This window comes from Abramis brama (genome assembly GCF_963993115.1).
Source record: "Abramis brama genome assembly, chromosome: 1".
NCBI lineage: Eukaryota > Metazoa > Chordata > Actinopteri > Cypriniformes > Leuciscidae > Abramis > Abramis brama.
In genome coordinates this window covers 14,437,458-14,459,718 of record NC_139963.1, presented here as the reverse complement: position 1 = coordinate 14,459,718, position 22,261 = coordinate 14,437,458, and the positions used below count along the sequence as shown (strand labels likewise).

Sequence of the window (22,261 nt, the reverse complement as noted above, 5' to 3'; positions counted from 1 at the left end):
CTACGGGAGCGGGAGGGTTCACAGTACGCTAACAGGGAATTGGCATCTGGATAGACGGACACACCGGCTGGGTTTGTGTGGCGTCCAACAGGCCAGCCAATCAGGGGGTCTGTCTGCAGCAGGGAGGGGGGGGCGACAGCCACTAGGGGGCGCAGGGGAGGAGCGTTTCAGCGAAAGGGGAGTGCAGCGGTTCTTACCAGCGCAGGAGTTCCGCAAAACCCACACGTCCTCCATGCTGGGGCTTATGTGCTGGGACAGACTGCCGGGAGGCCCACCTAGCGGACACAAACACTTTTTTGGGCCACTGGCCTCAGTCTGGTGGGGGAGGGTAATGTGGGTGTGCGTCCCAAATCAGGGCCTTCAGATGAGTGTGTGCCACTGTTTATGTTCAAAAATAGTGCTTGTACTATATCAGTCATGGAGAGAAGCACCACGAGAACACCCAGGGTCCAAAACCAACCAAATGACTTTCACAAACTGCCCAAAAAATTAAGAACACTTACCGGCTATAAATATTACGTTAATGTTAGAGATTTGATACATTTTGATACACCATTTATATTGCTGTAGATATTTTTGTGCAGCTTTTAGTATGGCAGGACATGTCAGGACTTTCTGTTATTTATAAGTGAGAGCAATGGGAAATACAAGATGTATGGGCTACATCGCAACCTGCAACATTAATATAGCATTCAATGGTATTTGTATATTGGCCATTTTACAGCTTAGTATGTGGCTCGTCCAATCAGAATTTAGAGTCAGATCTATCTGCTTTAGTTATACTGTTTTCTTTACATATTAAAATAATAATAAGATAATGCATATGATTCATTTTAATGTTTTCCTTTAGTGTGTAATGTATCTGTTTGTGCATGTGTAAGATCTGCACAGTTACAAAGCTCATAGTCTCCCACAAAAGGATTTATTCTATCTAACAGAGAAAACTGATTCAGATCGAAGTTCAGATATTATTTTTGAATATTTGAACTATTTATACAAGTTCATATATTCCTCAAACATCTGTCACAATGTGAAATATTAGCATAATGCCCACCAAAAGGCATACGCAAAGAAAGAAGGTGATGCTTCAGTGAACTGTGTTTGGATGCAAAAGCAATGGAAATGGATGAAATTACCAGTGGTGGTTAAGATTTGTTTATAACAGCTTCCTAAACTTAGAAGAGTACAACTTTGCCTAAACACACCTAAATAAAGTTTTAAAAAAAGGGTTTCAGACAGACTGGGAATAGAGGTACTGCAAAATAATGTTTTTTTTGTTTGTTTGTTTTTAGCATTATTAAAGCATGTTAACCTATTAAACAAAACAATGAACTTTAAAAATAGCCTCATATTAACTGGATTATTAAAGAAATAGGCTTCCCCACTTTGTTATTGAATATATAAACCATTTATATATATATATATATATATATATATATATATATATATTTTTTTTTTTTTTTTTTTTTTTTTCAGCCACATTCTCTCACACCCTCCATTAGAGCCTGGTGCCGGTCTTATTACTGCAGCTGTACTCTCAGGCAGCCTGGGTTTTGTAGTCCTTGATAGGTGGCCAGCATCAGGCTCTAATGTAAGATATACTGTATATATATACAGTGAGGAAAATAAGTATTTGAACACCCTGCTATTTTGCAAGTTCTCCCACTTGGAAATCATGGAGGGGTCTGAAATTGTCATCGTAGGTGCATGTCTACTGTGAGAGACATAATCAAAAAAAAATTATCCAGAAATCTCAATATATGATTTTTTAACTATTTATTTGTATGATACAGCTGCAAATAAGTATTTGAACACCTGTCTATCAGCTAGAATTCTGACCCTCAAAGACCTGTTAGTCTGCCTTTAAAATGTCCACCTCCACTCCATTTATTATCCTAAATTAGATGCACCTGTTTGAGGTCGTTAGCTGCATAAAGACACCTGTCCACCCCATACAATCAGTAAGAATCCAACTACTAACATGGCCAAGACCAAAGAGCTGTCCAAAGACACTAGAGACAAAATTGTACACCTCCACAAGGCTGGAAAGGGCTACGGGGAAATTGCCAAGCAGCTTGGTGAAAAAAGGTCCACTGTTGGAGCAATCATTAGAAAATGGAAGAAGCTAAACATGACTGTCAATCTCCCTCGGACTGGGGCTCCATGCAAGATCTCACCTCGTGGGGTCTCAATGATCCTAAGAAAGGTGAGAAATCAGCCCAGAACTACACGGGAGGAGCTGGTCAATGACCTGAAAAGAGCTGGGACCACCGTTTCCAAGGTTACTGTTGGTAATACATTAAGACGTCATGGTTTGAAATCATGCATGGCACGGAAGGTTCCCCTGCTTAAACCAGCACATGTCAAGGCCCGTCTTAAGTTTGCCAATGACCATTTGGATGATCCAGAAGAGTCATGGGAGAAAGTCATGTGGTCAGATGAGACCAAAACAGAACTTTTTGGTCATAATTCCACTAAACGTGTTTGGAGGAAGAAGGATGATGAGTACCATCCCAAGAACACCATCCCTACTGTGAAGCATGGGGGTGGTAGCATCATGCTTTGTGGGTGTTTTTCTGCACATGGGACAGGGCGACTGCACTGTATTAAGGAGAGGATGACCGGGGCCATGTATTGCGAGATTTTGGGGAACAACCTCCTTCCCTCAGTTAGAGCATTGAAGATGGGTCGAGGCTGGGTCTTCCAACATGACAATGACCCGAAGCACACAGCCAGGATAACCAAGGAGTGGTTCAGTAAGAAGCATATCAAGGTTCTGGCGTGGCCTAGCCAGTCTCCAGACCTAAACCCAATAGAGAATCTTTGGAGGGAGCTCAAACTCCATGTTTCTCAGCGTCAGCCCAGAAACCTGACTGATCTAGAGAAGATCTGTGTGGAGGAGTGGGCCAAAATCCCTCCTGCAGTGTGTGCAAACCTGGTGAAAAACTACAGGAAACGTTTGACCTCTGTAATTGCAAACAAAGGCTACTGTACCAAATATTAATATTGATTTTCTCAGGTGTTCAAATACTTATTTGCAGCTGTATCATACAAATAAATAGTTAAAAAATCATACATTGTGATTTCTGGATTTTTTTTTTAGATTATGTCTCTCACAGTGGACATGCACCTACGATGACAATTTCAGACCCCTCCATGATTTCTAAGTGGGAGAACTTGCAAAATAGCAGGGTGTTCAAATACTTATTTTCCTCACTGTATATATATGGTATTAAGAATAAAGGTGTAAACGGGGTCTAAAACATTTTGAGCTCGTCTGCTTTAGACCACTTTCAGAGGTACTTGAAAGCACATTCTACCAGTTTGCTTTTGTAGTTTAGCCACTCATGTAGTCAAATGCATTATGAACAGCCACAAAAGATCATTCAGTCGATAGTATTCATATGACGCATGTGGCACTCGCACTCGTGGCACTACTATCGATATGAAAAATAACAGTATGCGTCTCAGCTCACCACTAGTGATCGGATCACTGAAAACGCATCTTAATACGGGGTGGAAACAGGGCGTTGGTGAGAAAGCACCCTTAGAGGTGGTTGCGAGTGCTATACCTGGATTGGTGCTCAGACCGTTGGTGTGGGGGAGGACCAGGTGTGGGTTAGGGGTGTACAGACTGTAGGAGTCGTCGGTTTGAAGGGTCCCGCCCCCGCTCAGACTCAAGCTGGGACTGAGGGCGGACCTGGAGAGCAGCTGCTGCCTCTGGGAGGGCAGAGAGGTGTGTCGTAACAGGGTGCCCCCTACAGGACAACACACACATGACAGGAGCAGAGGGTTAACGCAAGCGGATGGAGGTTAGAGATGAACACTGGCTGCGTCCGTACGCTTAGGCAGCTGACTGATCAGGCAATGACCTTGAAGGCAGCGTTTGCGCGCAAAGATACCTAATTTCGGACAGACTGAGCAAGCATAATGGTTTAATAATCAACAAATAAACAGAGCGAGCTTTGGTGATAACAAAACGAAGATTTAAAGGTGCAGTGTGTAAAATTTATGAGGATCTATTGTCAGAAATGCATTATAATAACTATGTGTTTGAGTGGTGCATGAAGACCTTACAAAATGAACAGTTATGTTTTTATTACCTTAGAATGAGCCATTTCTATCTACATACACCACGGGTCCCCTGACATGTTAAGTCGCCATTTTGTGCCGCCATGTTTCTACAGTAGCCCTAAACGGACAAACTTCTCTACAGAGTGTGTTTCGTCACTTTGTTGTTTTTCTTCTTCTTCGTTGGTGTTTTTTTAGAGGCTACTTGCACCGTCACTATGTTGAATACGCATGAAGAAGAAGTAGTAGTAACATTAGAAGTGAAATTCTAACAAATGGAAGACCACACGTATTATTAAGAGCTGACAAGAGCGTCAAGAGCCAGACGACGGCAGAAATCCTGGATTAACACTGGTTTTAAAAACGATGGTGAAGTTGCCTGTTTTCTGCTGGACAGGTAAGTTAATCCAACATTAGCAATGTAACGTTAAGTGAAAACTGGTTTCTTTAGCTACAAAATCACCACGAGAAGTAGTGTTTTTCCCTTGTCAATGTTAAAAAATATGTAATTGGATTGTAATTTCATGTAACAGGACCGTGTAACTATCAAGTGACCAATAATGCTTACTTTCAGAATTTGCATAAATAAAGTGTAACTTATTTGTTGGGATTGCTTCGCTACTGTGCACACAAAGGTTTAATTTGGTAATTCAAAGAGTAAATGCCTATTGCAAACGTTTCATCATAACAATATACGATTCAGTTAAACGATAACAAAAATCGTTTTACTGAATAATTAATTAAAAATAATTTCTTATTTTATCTTTGTAAAGAAACCTTGTTGCTTGACGGACTGCACTCTGCTGTCTCAGACGACAACATGTTTGTCCTGTTTTGGCCACCGTAGCTTCTTCGAATGGGAGGGGTGAGCGGTGGGATGAGCCGTTGGTTCCAATTCGCATCCGCTAGATGCCGCTAAAATCTGCACCTTTAATTACTGCAATATTAATTTCTCAATATTTTTTCTCAATATCAAAGGCAGCGAAGCACACATCTGTGCTGTCTTTAAAAAACAGGATGCGACACGATCACTGGATTTGGACATGCCTTCTTGCCTTCCTACTTCCGTATGCCGCCTGCGGGGGCAGTGTTTTTCAGCTTTCGGATGCAGCCATTTATTACATGGGATGCAGTGGGATGGAAGAAAGAGACACGCCTAGGTTGTAGAAGTCAGCATGTTATTGATTCAGGAAAGCAAACACTGTTATTTGTGGGGTTAATGGCTGTAATAAAATCCCTAAAATGAAAAAATACAGTGACCACAGGCTGTGAAGCTCCAAAAATGATAGTTAAGAAGGACAACCAAATCAGAATTCAGGTTATGATTGTACCTGAGCGTCGGCTGATGACCTCAACTATGGAGGGGGGGAAGTAGCCGATTCGGTCCGTTCCTCTCTGGGTGTCATGAATGTGGCCCTTCCAGCGTCCGTCCACATGCTGTTCTATCACCTGCCAATCACAACACAGCAGAACACACTGACGTCACATTGACCTCATCTGATTTTCAATCCAGCAGTTTTTCACGTCCTTGACAACCAGTCAAAACAGAGGAGGAGGTCAGGAGTTCAGAGACAATGTATAATCTGAATGCTTTTGAAAGTTAGATAACATGACACCAGCCTCCCACCCTAAGTAAACACTTACAAGCATACAATAGCTGCAGGCCGACAACATTACAGCAGCTTACGAAATACATCTCCAAACCCTCCAGTAAACGACCCTTCTTATTTTTTGCCCACCATTTCCTGTGAAACAATGCTGTGTGAAAATATGCGTTGGTTCGAGTTCACAAAGTTTATCTTTAGCACGTTTTAAAAAACCAAGACGATGAAACAGAAAGAGCCGTTAAAACTCAGTGGAAGAGAGAGAAAAATCTGGCCTCCTGACAGAGTTCAAGTCACAAACTGCTTCTGAAACGCTAGTTCAAGAGACTGGCCAGTTTAACAGGAAACACAGGGGTTTGCTATAGCACTTAAAGGGGCTCCAAGCGATGTCACGCGTTTTTTAGGCTGAAATTTTTTTTGTCACATACAGCAAACATCTCCTCACTATCCACTAGCTGCTTGTCCCCTGAACACACTGTAAAAAAATGCAGTCTCTGTAGACAGCCCAGGCTCCACAAACGGCAAGAAAAACAAACTGGCCCAGCCTGGACCACGAAACATAACAAACAGTGTCCAGCCAATAACCGACAAGAATGATTGGGGGGTGGGGGGGTTAGTTAGCACATGAAGGGGGGTGTGGGGAGTGGAGGAGAGAGAAGCATGAAGAGGGAAGTTAGCTAGAGGAGAGATGTCCTAGACAACGACAACAACTAACATTAGAATTATATTCTCTCGAATTTTGATATGGCCGACACACGACCAAAGAGACGACGTTCCGATGAACAAATAGCAAAGAAGAGAGAAAAGGAACGTGCAAAGAACGGAAAAGCCTGTTTCAGGAAGCACGGAAGGGAGGGGGAGGGGACGGGATGAGGAGGAGGGAGGGTCGAGCTAGCCTCCGTTTTGTTTGACAATACTTCAAACGTCAACAAGAAGTGACGTCACCAAACATCACTTAGAGCACCTTTAAGACAAGCAAACACTGATTTCGATTCAAACACCCACGTGATCTTATTCCTAAACGACAATGATTCACCATATGTCTGTTAAACATTGGAGAAGTACGATCACAGCGAACATTGATCTGCGTTGGCGCTGCCACTGAGCCAGAGAGAGGCATTAGGTTCACAAACAGTCTTCTCAACCACACAGAATCATTATTTCTGTCTTACAATAATTCAAATGATCACTCAAGTACTGGGATAAAAGTTTATAGTTCGGATATGAACACTGATCAAAATAGAGTAATCATCTTTGAAAGTAACTTGGTGTGTCAATTACAGCGTTACACCAGTAGGTGGCGACAAGTGACTGTTAAAAATGTATTTGTCATTGAATCATTCATTCAAGCGATTTGTTCAGAAATGCTGATTCATCCAGTAATGAAACAAGTAAAGTCTTTTTACGAGTGAGTCATTGAATTATTCACTCAAACTGATTAATTCAAGTTAATATATATTTTTTAAATAGACTGCAGAAATTAACATTTTGACAAAACCTCTAATAAATTAAATGTTTTTTTGTTTCGCTGTCTGTTCAGAATATTGGGATAATCGTGATCTCGGTTTGAAACAAAAAAAATTGTGATTCTCAATGTATCCAGAATCGTGTAATAAAAGTCTAACACACACATATTTGCTATGTTCGAAATAGCCCCCTATACCATCATTCACTATTCCCTATATTACTCCACTAATATAGTTCACTTGAGGGAGTGAAAGAAAACGAGTGAATGAATTCGGACACTGAGTGCGCCGGAAGGGCTGATGCTTTTGCATCGTTTGTGCTTGCTGTTAATGATAATCATTTGAAACAGGAAAACTGGCAGCAAATGAAAAGATTTATCTTGAACTCTGACATGGAAACTAGCATGTAAACTTTAATTAAACAATTTAATAACAAATTAAAAAGGTAAAATTTATACCTGTAAGATAATAGCTGGAACAGTGTGGTTTGGAAAATGGATGGATGACTGATTCAGCATTCAGCGCTTGACTCTCATAGTGCATTATGGGTATTCTCTAGCCATTGAGCGTGCATCGGTTATACACTCGTTATTGCGGTGCATTGTGGCATTGAATGAGTGCACTCTGGTTTCGGACAACACTACAAACGGCTGTCCCCTCAAATAGTGCCCTATTAAAGGGTATAGGGGTCGATTTCGGACACAGCAAATGTTTAATGAAGTCGTGTGAGCAGCCGTACCGTGATGACGTCACCGGCGCGTATGGTGAGGGCCGTGGGGTCGTGTAGATTCCAGAAGTCTTTCAGAGCTCTGACCTGAAGAACTCCAGTAGCTTCTGGAAACACACACACACACACACACACACACACACACACATCTGTGTTGATACAAAACAGACACTGGACGAGTGTTCAGACACTGGACTATCCCACAAACATTGCATTACATCGCTGAGTCTAATGAAACCCATCCAGACCAAAATCAAAAGGAAGAAATCAAAAATTATACACACACATATACATACAGTATTTCATATATATGTATTATTTTAAAAATGTTAAAAAGCATAGGTCCATTAAATTTTTCTGCATTACTGACATTACTTTTTTATTTAAAACATTCCTCCCCAAATTTTTATTTTCAAAAAACTAATATCCATAAAAATCTATATTTTGAATTTTTAAATTATAAAAGTGCAATATTTTAAAATTTAGAAAGAAACTATATAAAATGCTATTAGATATATCTCAGTCGAAAATTAAAATAAATAAGAATATATAAATGTATGTGGTGTGTGTGTAATGTTTAAATTTGATAAATATTTTATTTTAAAATTTAAAAAAGCTTACATTTAGGTACATTATATGTATTAAAGCACTTTTCCCATTATATTTCCCAGCACATTTACATTTTACATTACATATATATATATATATATATAGCTTTCATTCAAGTTTTTGCTAGTTTTTACTGCTTTCCTTAATGAGAATTTCTGTTTAATAATAATTAAATAATAATGTTTAATTTTAAAATGATAAAAGTTTAATATAATAAAATTTACAAAGAAAAAAAATCGTACTTTATAAGTATATACAGTATAGAATTTTTACATTTTACAAATGTTTTATTTACTTTTTTTACTTACACTTTCAGGTACATTTATTTGTATTTTTTTCTTCATTTTTATGCATTATTCCCATAAAAAATAAATAAAAAAATTGTGCTTTCATTTATGTTTTTGGCTTGTTTTTACAGCTTTAATTAATGAGACTTTCTGTTCAAAAATCATAAAAATACAAATGCAAAGAAAATGTAATGTTCCTAAAAATAGTTTAGCGAGATCCCGCCATTTGGACTTCTCAGCGTGTCATTTCTGTGATTTTTTTTTTTTCAGTGGAAGGAATGTGCTGACACACGGACACACGGCAGGCTCGCTGAATCAATAATTAACACAGAGGTTCAGGGAAGCGATGTGGCCCGCATAGAGCAGCTCTGGTTAAAGCAGACGGGCCTGTCTCTGTGCTCATTATGACAAGAGCTGTCTGTTAACTGCCTGAGTTTAAAGGCTGCACAGAGATCAGTGGCTCATATAATCATTGACTTCAAATATTTATTTATATTCACCGGTACAAACCGAAATAAATACCGCAGATGTTACAGAACCCGTGCAGATCACACGTCAGACACTTTAATGTCAAGGGACATGAGTGTGTTTACAAAGACTTTTTTTTTTTTGTGCAAAAAACTGATTTTTGCAGTTTAGAAGTTTTGCCTCTGGGGTGGGGCACACAAACACACACATGAGATGTCTTTTGGCTCTTTCATGCACTCAAATCTCTCCAGAGAAATCAGCAGGTTATATAATCCTGAGTTTAAACAGCTGCTTACTAAATGGCAGCTCAAACGTCTCCCATAACCCCTTACAAACCAAAGAAGGGCCATTCCCAAACACACACACACAAGCTTCACACATTTAAATGCAGTATGCGCACAAACACACTCCACATACACTCTGTTAGACACAAATACACACACTTCAGTTCACAAAACATCTCACCTCGTAAGAGCTGCTTGATGTCTTTGCTGGCGTGGCATGCGGTGAACTGGTTGACGATATCCAGGGCTGTTTGATTGTAAGTGTTGCGGATATTTACATCAATCCCAGCCTGCCATTATAAGAAACATTTATAATATTATTGTGGAAATATTATTATTTACTACATAATATTTTTGTGGAAACCGTGATACATTTTTTCACAACTCTGATAAATAAAAAGTTCAAAAGAACAGCATTTATAAATATAACCTTTTTGTAACATTATAAACATTTTGACCCCAAAACTTTTGAACAGTATTGCAATAAAAACATAAATATAAAATATTAATTTAGATATAATTATCAACCTCAAACTCACCTATAAATTGACTTAATGTGAAACAGTCACTACTACAATGTGATTTACTTCTCAGTGAAACAGATCATTCAATGAAAGCAAAAGTTATGGTGGGACTTGATTTATCATCCTTTCGTGTTTCTTTCTCTCGAAACAATATTCTCAAAAAGAAGCACATGAGGGGATGTTACTAAGAAATGTTCAGAAATACATTATTTATTTATGGGGGTTATGGCAAAGTGATTAAAAACCGTGGGGAAAAAACAACACTTAAATGTAGGAAGGGTTGTCAACCCCTGCAGTTGAGACATTTCTGGAAAAAAAGATGAACTTACGTCCAGGAGTAGCCGCACTACCTCTGTCTTCCCATAGAGGGCAGCCTCATGGAGCGCCGTGCCAGCTTTAGTGGTTCTGTTGATGTCAATGCCTGCTTTCAGAAGAAGCCTGAAGACAGAGAGATGGAAACTGAATGAATGGACTGGAGGCAGTTTCCTACTACTACTCCAAAGAGAGGAGACGACATCCTCTTTAGCACTCTGTGTTATATTTACATACTGAAGGGCCTATAATACACACAGGCTTGTGGAATTCACACACACACACACACACACACACACACACACACACACACACATCAGGCGGAATCAGAAACGCTCATCTGTGGGAATGCTGGATGGAATTTCAGTGCTGCACTGGGAATGCCAGGCATTGGGGGATCAGCGTGACAGCCGTAGAAAACGCACACACACACACACACACACACACACAAACACACACATACACACACACACACACACACACACACAATGTGTCATGACCGTGCAAACTAAAAATGAACCACATTGCACAAATGTCACTGTGTGAATTTCACAAAATCTGTCAAAATTAAATCCTATTTTACTTTTTGGCATTGTGCCATTATTCTCATGATAATTAAGCACATTATTCCCCTCAAAACTGTCATTACTGTAATATATCAGGATGTTTTTTGGTAATTGTTTTTTTTTTTTTGTGGTGATTTTCATTACAGTCTCATTACTTTGATACAACATTTTGTTTAAATTAGAACAAATAAAGTGCAATATAATAAATACTGCCATGATATTATAGAAAATAATTACTTTACCATTGAAATATTTCTAAAATATTTTTTACAATACAAAATGAGAATATATGGAACCACATTTTCTGTCACGCCAGAAAAAATATGATTTACTAAAGCATGATTCACGATATAAAAAATCAGAATTATAACTTAGGATGTCAAAGGATGTCAAGGGTGTCGAAGGAAGTCAAAAAGCGAGATAAAATCATTGATAATATCTTAGTTTGGCATTGAGAAAGGTCGCATGTGACCGAAACGTTTGCCTTTTTTCTCAGTAAAAGCACTTTTTGACGCCCTTCGTCTTTTGTGGAGTGTGCGGACTCTTTTGAAGTCCCTCTTTTAGTGGATTTTCTTGTCTACGCACCTCATATGGTCTAATTTTAAGGCACGGTGAGTTCCTAGCTATTCTTCATGTGAATCACCCCCACAGATGTCTCTCAAAACTGTAAATTTCTCTGATATGATCTTAAAGAGTTTGATGTGATACAGGAAGTGCTGTGTGTCTTCGAGGATGAGAGCGATGAGTCAAAGCAGTGATTAATCCACTCACTAGCACTCTCATCTCAGACAGATCACACATAGAGGTGACACACATATTTAGAGACTGGAACACTCCTCTCCCTCGGGACGATCTAGCGGGGGAACGTGAGTCAGAGAGACAGAACACTGACTGTCTGTTGGCACCAGGACTTTCCCAGTCTCATCCTCTGCTGAGTGGGTACAGTGTCTGGATGGCACAGAGGGTGTGTGTTTGATCTCAAATCACAAAAATCCACACAATTATAGTCAAAGTATGTCATATTTAAATGAAGAGTTTAGAGAGTAGCCCACTAGAAAATATTTCAAACTTTTTATTTACTATAATCCAGTACTTCTGATCAACTGCCATTCAAGCATTTCAGAGAGTTCAGCGTTTGTGCTTGACGTAAACATAAGCACAAAGTGAAGCATCAAGTATACATGTAGAGAAGAGTCAGGAAAGTCCGTTGAGAAGCGTGTTGTGAAGTGTGACGTGTTGTCAGGTGAGTGTGTTGTGAAGCGTCACATAGGCATAGTGCTGGCCGGTATACCGGTTCATACTGTTTATTTTTGTTACAATATGAATTTTAATATATCACAATACTGCACAATACTGTTTGAGAGAGGGGTCGCTTTTCAGCTAATTGTAATTGATAGCTATTCAATAAGTGTAGCTATTCAGTGTTTCCCATACATTGGTTCACAATATCAACACTGCCCGCCACAAATAGATTTCCCAAAAGGCTTTGACATCGTTGAATAAACATGAGCACTGCACGTTTCAAAGACAAAAGGCGGCGCGGGTGTTTTTATATGAATGTATCTTTGAAGAGAACTGACTGGCTAGAAAAGTTTCGATGTTATCTTCATTTAATCTTTCTTTATCTTTCCTGATAAAGCAGTGTTTATGAGCGCTGCACTGCTTTGTGTACAACCGTTACCGGGGAAACCAATGTTTCTGCCGCTCTGTGTGGAATTTTCTACAATATTTGCTCATGACAGTAAAATAGGGCATCAGAAATAAAAAAATTCTCTCAATCAGTAGAAAATGTGGTTAACACCCAGTCATGCTAGGAAAAAAAAAAAATACTGTGAAACCGGTATAATTTAGAAAAATTCAGTGATATAAATTTTTGTTCATACCGCCCAGCACTACATAGGTGTGCTAAGAAGCATGACATAAGCGTTTTTGCAAGGCGTTACACAATGCATCATGCAAGTGGGTACCAAAAGTAACGTGTGTTGAGAAGCCTGACATAAGCGTGAGGCTGAGAGTCATGTAGTGTTATGTAAAGCCTGTTGTAAAGCGCAACGCAAGCCTGTCGTAAACATGTTGCGAAGCAAGCGTATGCTGAGAAGTGTGTTGTGAAGCATGTAGTAAAGCATGTTGTGGTATAAGCATATAGTAAAGCATGTTGTGGTATAAGCATGTTGTAAAGCACTGTTGTAAATCGTGTTGTAACATAAACGTGTTCTGAAGCACACATAAGCATGCTAAGAAGCGTTTTTGCGAATCATCGTGCAAACATTTTGTCATGCTGGTTCCAAAGCATGACTTAAGTGTGTTGCGAAGCATGATATAAGCGTGATGTGAAGGGTGATGTTAGCATGTTGCGAAGTGTGACTTAAGCGTGTTGAGTCTAAGTGTTTTGTGACACTGGTACCTGAGCATGACTTAAGTGTGTTGAGAAGCGGGACGTGAAGCATGTTGTGAAGTTTGATGTAAGCGCTTTGTAAGGGTACCAAAGCGTGACGTAGGCGTGTTGTGAAGCATGATATAAGCATGTTGTAAAGAGTGACGTAAGCGTGTTGTGAAGCATGATATAAGCATGTTGTAAAGAGTGACATAAGCGTGTTGTGAAGCATGATATAAGCATGTTGTAAAGAGTGACATAAGCGTGTTGTGAAGCATGATATAAGCATGTTGTAAAGAGTGACATAAGTGTGTTTTGAAACATGATATAAGCATGTTGTAAAGAGTTACATGTTGTGAAGCATGATATAAGCATGTTGTAAAGAGTGATGCGTTTAAGCATGATATAAGCATGTTGTAAAGAGTGACGTGTTGTGAAGCATGATATAAGCATGTTGTAAAGAGTGACATAAGCGTGTTGTGAAGCATGATATAAGCATGTTGTAAAGAGTGACGTGTTGTGAAGCATGATATAAGCATGCTGTAAAGAGTGACGTGTTGTGAAGCATGATATAAGCATGTTGTAAAGAGTGACGTGTTGTGAAGCATGATATAAGCATGTTGTAAAGAGTGACGTGTTGTGAAGCATGATATAAGCATGTTGTAAAGAGTGACGCGTTTTGAAGCATGATATAAGCATGTTGTAAAGAGTGACATAAGCGTGTTGTGAAGCATGATATAAGCATGTTGTAAAGAGTGACATAAGCGTGTTGTGAAGCATGATATAAGCATGTTGTAAAGAGTGACATAAGTGTGTTTTGAAACATGATATAAGCATGTTGTAAAGAGTTACATGTTGTGAAGCATGATATAAGCATGTTGTAAAGAGTGATGCGTTTAAGCATGATATAAGCATGTTGTAAAGAGTGATGCGTTTAAGCATGATATAAGCATGTTGTAAAGAGTGACGTGTTGTGAAGCATGATATAAGCATGTTGTAAAGAGTGACATAAGCGTGTTGTGAAGCATGATATAAGCATGTTGTAAAGAGTGATGTGTTGTGAAGCATGATATAAGCATGTTGTAAAGAGTGACGTGTTGTGAAGCATGATATAAGCATGTTGTAAAGAGTGACGTGTTGTGAAGCATGATATAAGCATGTTGTAAAGAGTGACGTGTTGTGAAGCATGATATAAGCATGTTGTAAAGAGTGACGCGTTGTGAAGCATGATATAAGCATGTTGTAAAGAGTGACGCGTTGTGAAGCATAAAGAGTGACGTGTTGTGAAGCATGATATAAGCATGTTGTAAAGAGTGACGCGTTTTGAAGCATGATATAAGCATGTTGTAAAGAGTGACATAAGCTTGTTGTGAAGCATGACATACTAGAATAACATGCAGTGTTTCATTATGCAGTGAATATTGAACTGTTTCGCCAACATAAGAGTGTGTTTAGTTAGCTGTGTTAATTGTTTTGAGAGCAACTACATTCAGTTGGATAAATATGTCAAATCAACTGAGGAAAAACAATAATACAGAATTGAACTTATGTCACTTTTAAGGGTCAAGGGTCATTTTTACAATATATCAGCTGTGATTCTGCACTAACACTGAAATCAGCCAAGAATTAAATGCTGCGTCAATGCATCAAACACACAACAGAGCTGACACACATACAGCTCTCCAGAGAGACAGGAAAGCCCGACACAGCTGAGACTGATGTCTACAGATGTGCCACACACACACACACACACACACACACACACAAGAGCTCACCAGATGACATCCTTGTGTCCGTTGCGTGCGGCGAGATGTAGAGGAGTGTTACAGTTTGAGTCCGAAGAGTCTTTCCGATCCCCCTCTAATAGAGACGCAACCATATTACTGCTCAACAACAGCTGAGCCACCTACAAGAGAGACCGAGATCATTAGCATATTCTGCACCAGTGTTCTTATAGATGACTAAAACTAGAACTGTTAAATATCGTTTTCGATAATTAAATCAATGCTGAAATACAAGAAAATATAAAAAAATTATGAAAAACCTAAAAAATAAAACTTACAAATGAGAAATGATGCCTTGTCAACTAATTGAAATAAGTTTAAATTTTAGTTCTAAATGACTCAAATTAAACTAAAAATGTATTAATTAAAGCCAAATATAAATATAAGAAAATAATAATAGCATATAACAAAATTACTAAAAATTTAAATTAACTAAAAGAAAATTGTAAAATATGATTAAACACTATAACAGTGTATAAATAATACTAAAATAAAAAAATTACTATAAAACTATTTTATTGTATTTGACAAAATGACTTATTTACTCCATTAACATCACTACAGTATTTATTTACACGTTTTGTACCATTCTCAATAAGCCTCATTCCTAAAGCACAAGCATAATAATAAATAACAAAACCATTCTTACATAAACTGTGGCATTAAACAGAATAAAAGGTACACAGTTAAGCTACAAACACTTTTAACCAATGTATGTTGTGTCCGAAATCGAATACTTCCCTACTATAGTAAGTGAAAAATAGTATGCCAAAAGAGTATTTTGTCCAAATTCACAGTACACTTAAAAGAGTCGGCGAAGAGTCCCCAGATGACTACCGGCAAGATTCTGTGACAACACGGCGCATGTAGTACATCCGAATTTCATTCATATTACACACATTCATACTTAAAAGAACATACTTTTTTTAACGTTGCGAAGTAAATCCAAATTCATATGTAGTACCCAGTACCTACTTCCTTTTTTTTATGCTAAAACTGAATTGAGACAAAAATATTTTTGGACGAAAGTGTCAAAAAAAGCTGAAAAAGGGTGTTAAGAAGAGATTAAAAGTGGTTATTAGAACACACGAACACACACACACACACACACACACACACACACACTTGAGCGCACAGAGGTCTCTTGTGTTGGCTCTCAGAGGTCTCACAGGTGAGGATGAGCTCATGCTAATGTGTCCCAGTGACCATAAACACCCAAAAACATCTGGGCCACAAACTCAGAGCTGAGGAGAAGTTTCAACTGATTTTTGCAGTTAGAGCGTCAGCCAAGCGTCAGACTTGTCTTGCACTGGGGATTATGGGATAGTGTGGAGTGAAGTGGACCGTGCACGGTTTAAAAACACAGTTTAAAAAGTAAAAGCAAGTAAAAGCTTCTTTGAGCAAAATCAATAATTTGGTAATTAAATACTTCCATTTTATTTCATAGTTTTCATGGCAAAAATGCAGAAAACAGTACTTATAAAGTTATAATTATTATAAAGTTACACATATTGAGTAGATATACTACACTTTTGACAGGTAGTAATAAAGTTAGAATTTTTCTATCCGTAATCGTGCTCACGTTGACTTTATTGAGCATGCATTAAAAGCAATCATTTGTCATGTTGAAGATGCTGTACATGTTAAAGGCACACCCTAAGCAGAAACACTGAGCAGGGTGAGAGAGAGAGAAAGACATGATCCAGTTGCTTCAGCCGCACCCTGATACCTCAATACAGCAGCTGATTAAATACCACGCATACACACACTGCCCTTAATGTAACACCTCCAAAAGGCCTAAATACACAGCTGAACTGAAATCAAACACCACTGGGCATGTGTGTGCGAGAACATGTAAAACTAAGCTCTGAGCTCTGATTCACTGAGTGAATGAATGACACACAAAGAAAGACAGGAAAAGTAAAAATCACAGTCAGGGCAGAAAGAGAGAGAAGAGGAGAATGAATTGTATTGCATGCACACAGGTACAGCATCTCCACGGTATGATGCTCTTTTCTCACGAAAACTGTCAATTTATATTTTGGATGTACCATGTGACATTTTTTGTTAATAATTTACCAAATGTAAATAATGAGTCCGCACATCATAAATCCCTCTTCCAAAACATGTTTTTGTCTTACCCTGATTCACTTTGATAAGGCTGTTAGTGTTTATATTATAAACCTGTTGGGACAGTTTTCATGGGAAATTGCATACACATGTCACTCACCCATGCACGTCTTGTCATATCCATAAATAGAGAAAAGTTGCTCCGGCTACTTTGACGTGTGTGTGGTGTGGGAGTGGCATAGGTTAGCTGTCACAACGAGCGAGAAAGTTTGACATGGACCAGCTAAGGGCCAGATTTACAAAACAGGGCAAATTAGTGTGAGAGCGCAATCCCATAAAAGCACGGATCGGAGTGGAAAGTTCTGTGCTTGATCTACTGACGATGTGCAAATTAAAGAACACAGACACAGCCGGATCATTTCCATAATGACCAACGCAATCTACCAAGAGCAGCGCAAATTAGCGTCTGGTTTAAGACATGCTTTTTTGGACGGTAAATAATGGCGGAAACACCAGTAAATTGACGAGCGCAAACCTTAGTAAATTACCTTGCGTGATTCATTTAAAGACTCTCCTTCCATACATTTTGCGCCTGAAAGGGAAACTCCTACAAATGCATATGTAATAAGGGCAGAGGTTTTTCAGCCTAAGGTTTTAGCCTTTTCAGCGCTCATTTTTCACTGCGTGTCTTTAGTAAATCCTGACAGTAGTTTTTGTGGAGAGTCTGCTGGCTGGCAAAAAGAGATTGCGACATATCTCGTAATAAAACAAGAATCAACATTGGCTTTTCGGAGATGGTGAGCACTGAAGGGTTTTATAATGTTGTAAAAGCGATGCAGAGATGATGGTGTTTTTATCACTCAACAGGAGTAAAGTATTTTATTGAACAGATAAACTGCCACATGCAGCTCTCTTCATTGTAAAGCTGTGCTGGAACTTATTTTCAAGGAAGTACAGTGTCCATTAATGGGTAAAGCTACAGTAACATCTTCAGCTAGTCAGCCTGAGATCCTTTCCATCTAAACCGGTTATATCTCTTAAGCCTCGTGGTGAATGTTTTACGAGCAGTGGATTAATCATTCACCCACACACACACACACACACACAGCCAAAGCACATCCAGAACAATGTTCTTCCACAAAATGCATGCGGTTTTGTTTTAGATACTCTAAATTCTTTCAGTACTTGTAAAGTGTTCAATACTTGTATCAGAACCTCTAGTAAATCCCATGTTATTATGTTTAGTTGTCTATGTAGAATCATGGGAGAATCGTGATCTCCATTTGAAACAAAAATAAATCTCAATTTCTCCAGAATCGTCCAGCTCTACTTTACATGTTCTTATCAGATTGTGAGATTCAACCGCACATCAGATAACAGAATTTATGAGATCACAGTAGTCATAGTGACAGTGATGTAACGAATGACATCCCACATGAAGAATGCTCATAAACAAGCTAGAAATTAACAGAGATTAGATGACTGACCTTCACCCGGCCAAACTCACAGGCCAGATCCAGAGGAGTCTTCTTAGCCTTATTTAGCACGCACGGGTTCGACTGGTGCTGCAACAACATCTCAGACTGATAAACAGAGAGAGAGAAAGAATAGATGAATTATGTTGGTTATGAACTATCCAACTTGTTACAAGAGAAAATAATCATAAAACAGGCAGATTATCTTTATCCCTCACTAATACTGTACATACACACAAAAAGAAAAAAACAACAATCTGGGGTCACTTGTTGATGTCGCAACGCAGATATCATATTTCTTTGCATTTCAGTGAGCTGATGTCAGATGATTTGCAGGTGCTGTATCCAACAACACTGCTTCTCAAACAGGGATGGACCGGCCAGTTTGCTCTGCAGGGCTGACTGGGCTGGCTTTTGGAACCAAATTTTTAAACAAAGTAATTATGGAAAGATTTTCATTAGAAAAAACATTGAACAATGTCAGGCCGGCGCATTGATGCTACAGTGATCCCTTACGGAACAGAAATATATGGGAATTACTACAAAATATAATGCGATATATTACATAATACATTTCCATATTTTTCAATATACTGCAATATATGTATTGACCATGTATGGCTATATATTAATGAATAGAAAATAGCCTTACGTGTAATAATCACAAAGTTTTATCCTTTATTGTGTACATATATTGCACATACATGTTCCCATTTAAATGTGAATGTATGTTCACACATATATCAGTAATTTCACTTAAATGGCAATGAAAATTACCTATTAATTGTCATTTAAGTGAAATTACTGAACTTAAATATACGAGCTTGATAAAAATGATTATTCTAGAAGAAAATTTCAGATGGCACTTAGAGGCTTTTGCATCTGAACTCTTCATATACACACACATTCACGGAATGAGTTACAACAGATTTCTAGTTGTCTGAGTTTTTGGGGTTACCATTGTGCTGAAGAGTAGAGGTTGACGATTGCCCCCAACATAATTAAGACTATAGTTACTATATTTTAAAAGTAATGGCTGTGCACTCCTCAGTACAGTGATAGTCTCTTAGTTAAATACTTTAGTACATGCAGGTGTGCTTGTACTTTTGTTAACTAGCTTGAAAATATGAGACATTTACAATGTAAATAATAAAAAGTTAAACATTATGTAATATATTACATATTTTTCTCTATATATGTGTGTTTATTTTGCTTGAGTAAATATATCTGCAATATATTATACACGTAGTACCATATCTGATCACATATACATTTATATATTATGAACTGTATTACTGAACAAAAAAATGTCATACATTATGATATATTAGTAAATATTCTATATAGTATATATAGTAGATATATTAGTAACACAATATATTATTCAAATATACGGTTAAACCATTTAATATATTGATCATTCATATATGGTAAATATATTGTCGTTCCATAAAGGATAAACTGCTCTGCCATTTGTTTTTGTGACGTGTTTGTGACATGTCTGATACCAGCAACTGTTTTGAAGCATCTGAGTGCGGGCTAGTGGATACGCACCACCTCATGGTGTCCGTACTGAGCGGCCAGGTGCAGTGGAATCTGGCCGTCGTGCGACCCGCCGTTCACCGCAGCCCCTGATCTCAGCAGCATGAGCACCGAGTCAGCTTTACCCTGCCAGGCTGCGTAATGCAGCGGCCGCATCCCTGCAGAACAAAACATACAAAATTCAGAGTTCTGTGAGCTGTGTACAAGAGAGTAAAATGTAAGAAATGGCTCCAATTTAATTCATGTGTTGAGGCTTGTTCACACCAAGGACGATGACTATAATGATACCGATAAAGATGTAGTTTTAAAAATGGGTCTAAATGTTAAAGAATAGTAGTCTGGCTATCACCAGACCAAGCTCAATCTTTTAAGATTGAACATTAGTCTGGGGAGTCTGCTCTGTATTTTCTACTGCACAAGAGGCGTGATCAACGGGCATAGTTCAAATGACTCTTTACGCAGTTGGATAGTCCTTCAACCAATCAGACCCACGATCTGGGTGACGTACTTTGCAGAGCGACGCGAAAACTCCAGGCAGGAAACGTGTCATCAAACGTGTTGGTTTGCAGCATTGATCAGCGGTTTGCAGAGGCAGCAATGGCATCGAGCGCTTTTTGCAAGAAAGTGAGTGGTATTTACACCAACTCAAGAGATTTGTTTGCTAAACTAAAGAAGCCATTGAGCATCATCGAGAGGTTAAAAGGAATTGGCTTGACTGTCGTGCGAGAGACGGGTAAATCAGATCCATCGCTTCTCTATCGTCATCGTGTTAAACCCGCCAATAGTGCGCCAGGTGGATAAGCCAGTTTGTGATTGGTTCCCGCAGATTTGTAACGGAAGCAGGATAGAAAAATGTACAGGTTTCCAGCCTGAGCTGCAGGGCGAAATCAAATCGCCGGGAGATCATGCTGGGTTTACCCAGTCTAAAAGAGTCCACACCACAACTAAAACTAAACAAGTTACAACACACAGAAATAATGTCATTGGAATCGCTTTTTCCAAGCTGATGAGCGATAAAAACATTGACAGCCAATCAGAATCCACCCTGTTTAAAGAGCATGAGCATTTAAAGTGACACAATATATAAGAATAGAATATATAGGGTATGAGTTTACCCCAAAATTCAGCATATAGACACAAAATGATAACTGCAAATCTACGATTCGCTGCCTGGAGTCCAGTTGTTCCTGTGAATTGCAGCGGTCCATTTGCTTCTCTTTTCTGTAGCTTTCGGCAGTCTGTAAAAATATACCTCAGATTTCTTGTCAAATCTATTTGTACGGTCAATCTCAAAGCTCTTTCCCATTTTAGATGCGTTTTGTGTGTTTGTCGCGGCATTCACGCTGAAAACCAGTTTTTGGCGCTCAGTGGCCGTAACCGCAGTCACTCCTGCCCACGGTGACGTCACATGCATACCCTCTTTAGCTATTGTTATTTTATAGAATAGAATATATTATTCTTGGTGTTAATGAGGAGGCAGGTCTAACCGTTGCTATCCTTGATGTCCACAACAGCCTGAGCCTCCAACAGCAGGGAGAGCAACTCCGTAGTGCCCGTGAGAGCAGCATGATGCAACGCTGAAAACCTGGGTGGAGGAGAAAAAAACAGAAAACTTTAAAAAGAGATGGAAAGAGTGTTGGGAAAAGCAAAAAAGAAGGTACAGTAGAAAAGAAAACTAAGGTACAGTACTTTTGGGAAAGATACAGGTTACAGCCAAATAAAAAAGAAGCCACTCAATAACTTGTATCTTAATTTGATCCCAAAGCTCACAGTTAGACTCTCATCATTCCACACTTGAGGCCATGTGTGGTCATAAAGAGAATGGAAAAATAAAAAACTCCAGTACATGTTAGATTGCCAACAAACCAATGTCTTGTAAAAGTGCCTCGTATTGCTCAAGCTGTGGCACAATTAGAGACTAAAGTCTGAAATTTACAAGGTTTCACGAGGCAAAAAAAGAATCAGGGCGACAAGGGGGAGATATATTCAATTCAGCACAAGCTCAGGCAATAAAAAACTGTGTCCTCTGGGCACAGACGCCCTCATATGATCTGATGTTTACTAAAATGCATGACAAATTGAAATGCTACCTGTCTGG

General features: G+C 38.8%; 1 protein-coding gene across 7 annotated transcripts in view; it reads right to left on the bottom strand.

Moving 5' to 3' along the window:
• LOC311086589 (CASK interacting protein 2) overlaps window positions 1-22,261 on the bottom strand; it is a 69,339-nt gene that overhangs the window by 8,899 nt on the left and 38,179 nt on the right. For 2 of the 7 annotated variants that reach the window (XM_084119542.1, XM_084119543.1), the window contains exons 4-13: window positions 21,651-21,748; window positions 20,176-20,321; window positions 18,634-18,729; window positions 15,068-15,198; window positions 10,370-10,478; window positions 9,698-9,806; window positions 7,881-7,975; window positions 5,403-5,520; window positions 3,573-3,758; window positions 198-275 (exon numbers count right to left, since the gene is read on the bottom strand). In XM_084119542.1, coding sequence (XP_083975668.1) covers window positions 198-275; window positions 3,573-3,758; window positions 5,403-5,520; window positions 7,881-7,975; window positions 9,698-9,806; window positions 10,370-10,478; window positions 15,068-15,198; window positions 18,634-18,729; window positions 20,176-20,321; window positions 21,651-21,748 — 1,166 coding nt within the window. The remainder of the gene's footprint in view (window positions 1-197; window positions 276-3,572; window positions 3,759-5,402; window positions 5,521-7,880; window positions 7,976-9,697; window positions 9,807-10,369; window positions 10,479-15,067; window positions 15,199-18,633; window positions 18,730-20,175; window positions 20,322-21,650; window positions 21,749-22,261) is intronic. The other 5 variants (XM_084119544.1, XM_084119545.1, XM_084119547.1 and 2 more) reach the window with 3 other exon arrangements.